Source organism: Aptenodytes forsteri, unplaced genomic scaffold (genome assembly GCF_000699145.1).
Source record: "Aptenodytes forsteri isolate BGI_AS27 unplaced genomic scaffold, ASM69914v1 Scaffold284, whole genome shotgun sequence".
Taxonomy (NCBI): Eukaryota; Metazoa; Chordata; class Aves; order Sphenisciformes; family Spheniscidae; genus Aptenodytes; species Aptenodytes forsteri.
The window spans coordinates 1,303,638-1,310,385 of record NW_008794445.1 but is presented as its reverse complement, the minus strand read 5'-3'; the positions used below and the strand labels follow the sequence as shown (position 1 = coordinate 1,310,385).

The following is a 6,748-nucleotide window of genomic DNA, read 5'->3' as shown; positions in this document are numbered from 1 at the left end:
GGCCAAACTGTGGTTCAGTCATTGACTCAATGTAAGACCTTTTGCCAGCCCACCATCTCCCCTTCTCTAATGTGGAAAACGGGGGCACCTTCCCCTTCCTTTCTGATGGGGATCAGTGAGCTCATGTGAAGCATTTGGAGACGCTAGAAGATCCAGTTCTGCTGAAATACAGTCTTGTTGATTATCGTGACTGTGCTATGAAAGTCTGCAAGAAATCCTATGTATGTGATGAGAACTTCTGGGCACAGGTGTTTCATGAGACATGAGCCTCCTTGTTTGTTTTCTCAATCAGCCAGGATGACCCTGATCTCTGCCATGTTTCTTCTGGTTCCCATGGAGACCACAGCTCATAGATAGAGAGAGGGTTGTTCCCTAGCAACTGTCTGCTCTTCAGCCTTCGTCCCACCTCCATACCTGGACTTCAGCAGGACCTGCCTGCTTGTACAAATCACTGTGGCACCACATCAGGGATCATGTACCAGGTGAGAGAGGTAGTTATGGAAGAGGCTTTGCCTCTTGTTAAATCCTGGATCTTTTCTTTTTTTTAAAAAAAAAAAGAAAGATAAAAGATCAATGTCATTTTGACATCCATGGGGCTTCTCAGGTCTGGAAAGTCACTGAAATCTCCTCAATTTTGGAGGCCCGGCCAGATGTAGAAGGCATATGAGACCATTCTTGACCACATCTGGTGGCTGGTGAGAATGGCATACCAATGCCTGCGCCTGTCTGAGGAGGTTAATTTTCTGCCTGGGGAAGATGGCTCCCTTCGTGGCTGCATGTCAGGAAAGTCAGAGTGTTAGGCTATGCTAAACATACACTTTTGGGGTTTTTTTAATTCAGAAAGAAAGATCGAGGTTTAATCATTTTTAGCTCTTTGATCAAGATACATCTTTTCTGGTATGTCATCTGTTGTTCCTCACAAAATTGGCTTAGCAAAGGAATAAGTAGACATAGTTCTGTGGCTTCTGTTATCCAGGAGGATGGTCACATGGCCTTAAAGTCCTTCTTGGCATCAAGATGTAGGAGTCTCAGAGTGGTGCTTTGATTTTGGACCTTCAGGCTCAGAAGTAAAATGAACAATAAGTAATAACATCATATACAGTTACAAACTAGAAAGTAGGAACAATTGCAGGCTTCGGTGTCATTTTGTCCAGGAGGAACTGGGGAAATGAAAGTTATCAATGAACGGGATTTGGGAAATGAGCCCATTGCCTCATTGCACAGAAATTCTGCTTCATTGGAAGAAGTGGGAGAGGAGGAATTTCTACAACAGCAGGCTGGAAAGTTCTTTCCACTGAATATAGTAATAATAACAAACAAACATGTTTTTGTCTTAAGTAGGAGGTGGGAGTTAACATAGAGTTTATTTAGCAGCACAGATTCCTGCACTTTGATCATGTGTATATGTTTGGCTCTTCTTTAAAAAGAATGAAAAGCGATACAGGAAAGAAGCAGATCCTGCCCTGTGAGCCAGGACTGGCTTCCTCTCTTCATCTCTTGTGGCCCTGTTCTTTTTGTGGGAGAGGTTGTGTCTCTTAATACATTTGCAGAGCACACAGCAGTGGCTCCTGGAGTCTGATTGATACAGTAGCTTCAGCTTCAGGATCCCAATATTGTACCAGACATGCTGCTGCAAAGTACTGGCACAGTGTAAAACACAAGCTGCTGGTTCACATCAGCCCTGGCGAGTTAATTTTGAAGCAGTAGGCTTCCTGCCCCGTCAGCAATCGTGTCTTCATTCCAATAACTCTCCTCAAGAGCAGAAGGTAAGCATATATGTCATGTCATGAGCTAATTTGACAAATGCAAGCATATATCCCTACCTGATCCAGATCCCATTTGTACTGCTGCTAGTGCCAGCAGGCTCACAATTACCATATTCACCACTGTGGGCCATGGCTTCAGTTGTAACCTATCACAGGTTTCACCTGGGCTAAGCCTGTAGGGTCCTGCTGGGATGAGGAACACAGACCATTAGCAGGACACAACTGAGGGTTACACAGACATTCCCTCTGCAGGAAAGACATGAGCTTCCTCCTAGTGCAGGAGGCAGTTTGTAAAGACTGGGTGTTGGATCAATCACATCAGCAGGACTAGCAAAGCAAAATGGGATAGTCTGTGCCAGAATCAGGGAAGAAGCCCTGTCTCCAGCTTGTCTCCCTTCCTTTGCATAGCCAGCACCGCACAGGCATTTTATGTTTATCACCTCCTCTCCCCGTTTTTCTGCCCTTACTTTAATGCACCAAAGGAAGGAAATGTTGTAATTGTACAGCACAACAGGTCTGACATCTCTAAGTGCTTCAGAATAAAAAAAGAGATTTTCACTGAGCTTTTTTTCTGTTTTGGCTTGTGTCTGCACCACTGCCTGTGAAAACTCTTGCAACTCAGTATTCCCCAGAGGCACTGCTTGGCCATGTCCTGGGCAGGCTGTCCCATGTGAGCTGTTAATGTGAAATCCTGCAGGACTTCTGTGCTTTTTTAATCTGAGAGGATCATGGATTGTAGGACCAACCATGCAGGCAGGCAGGGACAGCTCTATCTTGATCTGGGAAGGCTTATAATACATTTTTGTGAGAATAATCTATGTCATCAAAAGATGAGCAGGGCCACCATCCCCATCCTTCCCGTCTCTAAGCCTGACACAGCTTTTGTTTCTCTTCCAAGAATGTGGTAGAGGTTCCAGCTTCCCCTACACCTGATGTGGCAGAAAGTGACTCTGTGCTGGCGAACAGTACTTTAGGTAAGCAAGATGGCAGAGAAGCTGTCCCTCCTTCAGAGCTTGCTTTGCAGTACAGCTTGTGAGGCTGTGTGTCATTCCCTCCCTCCCTTCATGCCATCCAGATTTGCATTACCTCTGTGAGAGAAAACTACTTGGACAGGGATCCCATGTGCCATGGGCTGATGGGTTAAAATCCTCCCACCCCGAGCGTGTCTTCCTCCACTGGTGGACTTGTCTCAGTACCTTCCTGCACAAATAAGCCACTGCTGTGCTGTAAACTCATCAGCAAATACCGATGAGCCACAGAGACAATAAGTACGTGTTGACGAGTGTGAGAGTGATCATGGGTTGGAGGGGTCCCTACACGTAAGAAAACACAGACCTTTGTGTGCACGTTTGACCACAGGATTTTTACTTCCACACTTCTGTGCATGTTCATCTCTCAAGAGCATTTAAGTCTCCTCAAGGAACCTTCACCTGGTTCAGCAGGAAGATTGGTATAACGCTGCTGGGTTGTTGGTATTTTCTCTTTTCTTTCCCTCTTTGAGACTTTTACTGTTTCTTTTCTTGTCTGACAATGACACAATGACATGTGTGGTTGTTTCCAGATCCATTTATGGTACCATCTGTCATCGAAACAGTATCAAATTCATTGAGCTATTATTTTTGTCTTTAAGTGGAACCTGAGAAAGGGAAAAAGGAGTGTCTTCCAGAAGGTCTATGTCCCAGCAGACAGAGAACATCCCAAAGGAGCTCCAGCAGAGCCTCCTGGAACATCTCCAAGGGCCCAGTGGCTCAGGGAACAGCAAAGAACTCCACATCTATTAAATCCCAGGCATCTCCTTCTGCAAAGGGTGTTCAGACTAAAAGACAGAGAAAACAGAGTCTCCAGGCTCAAACTCCCTCCACGCAGGGTCTTCATTCAAGAAGATTTGAAGAGGAAAGGGAAGATACTTCTGCCACCAAAGAACCAACAGCGGGGCATGAGCCAAGAGGGAGGAACAGCACTTACCGCCTGTCTGCAATATCCAGGCAGAGGGAGGCAGAGGGCACCAAATCCGCCTCATATGCCAAAGAACCAGTAGCAAGCCAGTGCCAAACACTGGGGTCTAGAGAGCCTGGATCTTCCTGGAAGACCATCAAAGCCAGCTATGAAAAAGCCAAGGAGACCTGCAGCAGATTAAGTGCCAAAGAGTCCTTAGCATCGTTAGGGCCAGATATGAAAGCAGAATGGAAGCTCCTTCTGGAGAAGAGGAACAGCTTGATCCATGCTAACAGCAAATATAAATTTGGCAGTGCAGTTGAACTTACCAGCGATGAAGAGGTATTGGAGGAAGCCATTTCATGTCTCCTTTGTGGCAGGTTGAAGGCTGTTTTTATGGTGTAGTAGGGGGCTGAGTGGGTGGGATATTAGCAGTTTCTAGAAGATGTGTAGAGGGATGGATTTGGGCTTCACACTAAGGGGCAGCGACACATTCTACAGACAGCCTTTCCCATCTCTTTTTTAATTTTGTTTTTCCACCCCCCTTTCATTTATAAGGTTCCTGTAGCCAGGCAGAGTCCCAACTCAGCAAGGCAAAACAATGTGGTACCAGGACCCGGTCCAGGGCCCAACACCATCATCACTTTCTAATTCCCTTCTTTTTTACCAGTCCCAGTTGTCCTATGCAATTACAATGCCTACAGAAGCCGCTGAGGGAGACTCAAGGACAGATCCAGGTCCCAGGGATTAGTCACAGCTCAAAGACCTATGCAGAGGTGGAAATGCCAGGAGTTTGCTGCACTTAGGGAACGTGGGCTGACAGTGGTTCCTTGTTGTTCGTGTTTTCAGGAACGGCGAGCTCTGTGCAAAGCAGCATTAATCATGGGACAGAAAAGACTCAGCGACCGTACTGAAATGCTAAACAGCTCCCTGAACTCTACATCTTTTGCTGATTGCAACCAGCTGGGCTTTAACCTGAGGTCAAATATCTTCCAAGGTGAGGGGACACACATACCTATGCCTGACCTTCAAGCTGGTTCCATCCACACTTTGCCTGGCCTCAGGGCAGCCACACTGCTTTGGGTAGAGATCTGACTGTAGGTGACCCTCACTTTCCCCTCTTATTCCTTCTATCCACAGTCATTGCTTTTCCAGGCTGCGGTGCTTGAGGAAATGAAAGCTAGAGCCTCCCTTTCTATGTATTCTATCCCTTTCTTTTCTCTTCTTTCACTCTTTTTTTCCCAGGGTGTGAAAAGTGAAGGTGTATCATGACCCCTGTCCTCCATGTTCAGAGCTGTCCAAATGGACACCATCTGCAATTCAATATCCCCTGTCATCTCCAGTCCCAAGTTACCTCCAGCTCCAATATTGACATTATTTCTCTTCAAGATCTTTAGAGATGTGGGGCTTTGAAATGTCTTCCCCAAACCTCTGTTTCCAAGGTCCCCAGGGATCCCTCCATCTAAACAAACCTTGGGCACTAAGCATTCGTCCCATTCTTGTTACCATCATATGCAAGAAACTCTGAAATAATTGTCTCTCACTTCAGTTTCTCATGTACCAGCATGAGACAGATTCCTTTTCCTTATACAGTACGTTCCATCACAAGATCTTGCTAGGTATTAAAGACTGCATTGTCCTGGGTTTGTACAGTCACACAGAAAGGAAGGACATCTTTCCCCAGGGAGCTCAAAATTGTTATTATCAAGGAAAGGGTACAATAAAAAGGAAGGTGAATAAGAAAGGATGAAAGTTTAAAATAAAGCCCCCTCAAATGGCTGAAAGTCAAGAGGGGATAAAAAAAGAAGTCACAGTCTGGAACTGTTTGTTAAGTATCGTAGCAGAAAAGGAGCTCAGGAAGGCTTGGAGTGGTAAGACGGTGCTTTTTGTGGAGCTGTGCTGCTGAATAGGAGTCATCTCACGTGAATGAGGGGATTTGACAGGAAGTAAGTGGGGATTTGACTAAAGAAAGGGCACTGGTATACAAATAAAGATGATACCTTGTGGCACCCTCTGCATGTGTTTCATACTTGAGGATGAAAAGCAGATAAATTGGCAAACACAAGCTCCCTCCTAGGTGATGATGAAGCTATTGATTCAGCACCTAGCCACACACCTGATCAAAGGTATTGCAGTCAACACATGCCTTTTCTTGAGCCCTTGAAAATGCTGGTGTTGCTCCCCTGGTCAATTCCAGGACTGCAGTAGGGTGATCTCTGCGTATGGTTCCTTATTTGCTGTTCCTTGCAGGTGGCCCACTGGAAAGCCGAAGCTTGATGAAAGATTCCTACACCCCTGATATAATTCAGAAGGCAGTCAGGGATCCCAAGAATTGGCACGGAAGGAGGACTGATGAGCTAGGTATGGCTTCTGTCAGGAAAAGTACATTGCTGAATTACTGAGATGGGTGCTGCTTCTGCTGAAGACAATGGATGGGTTTGGGCAAAGGTGCGGGGGGACTAGAAATTTGCATTTTCACAAGAGAGGAGCTCTACAGCTAGAAAAATCCTCGAGGGATAATAGCATTAGAAGGGAAGCTGTAACTGAACTATGATTTGCCTTCTTTACAGGGAAATGGCATCAGAAAAATGCCCTAAATCTTAACCTGCAGAAAGCGTTGGAGGACAAACATGGGAAGAAAAAAGGCAAGCCTTAGAAGATGAAGGTTGAGGATTGGAGAGCATTCAGTGAGGGATCTTTTTCCTCAGCCATCTAATAAACCTCCATCTAAGCACGAACCCATTGCTTGCTAGTTGTCAACAAAAGATTTGTTGCTGGTGCTCTCTTCCCCTCTCAATTAGGGTGTCTTTGGGGAGAGCAATGCAAGATAAATCTGAATGTGAATACAAAAAAAATGACTTTGTTGGTCACTGGTAAGGTGGGCCTGATTAGTGTGTGAGGCACACACCCTTGCAGAGGGATGTGGTGGTGAGAGGAGGCCGTATAGAAATTCATCTGCTAAGCACATAAGGTGGAGTAGGACCTGTGAGCGGTGTAAGAGTGCAACGGCGGGGGGGGGGGGGGGGGGGGGGGGTTAAAAACAATTT

At 45.9% G+C, this 6,748-nt stretch overlaps 1 protein-coding gene across 1 annotated transcript; it reads left to right on the top strand.

Moving 5' to 3' along the window:
* Window positions 1–473: 473 nt before the first annotated feature.
* On the top strand, window positions 474–6,461 carry TEX33 (testis expressed 33). Its single transcript, XM_019474832.1, has 6 exons — window positions 474–491; window positions 2,665–2,740; window positions 3,397–4,043; window positions 4,551–4,698; window positions 5,952–6,062; window positions 6,272–6,461. The coding sequence occupies exons 1-6, from the start codon at window positions 474–476 to the stop codon at window positions 6,355–6,357; spliced, it is 1,086 nt and encodes a 361-aa protein (XP_019330377.1). The 3' UTR covers window positions 6,358–6,461.
* Window positions 6,462–6,748: the final 287 nt, after the last annotated feature.

Bases quoted from the DNA above. Each gene is read 5' to 3' on its own strand.
- TEX33 (XM_019474832.1), top strand. The intron at 4,044-4,550 runs GTATTGGAGGAA...TCGTGTTTTCAG, and splicing joins AACTTACCAGCGATGAAGAG to GAACGGCGAGCTCTGTGCAA. The intron at 4,699-5,951 runs GTGAGGGGACAC...TGTTCCTTGCAG, and splicing joins GAGGTCAAATATCTTCCAAG to GTGGCCCACTGGAAAGCCGA.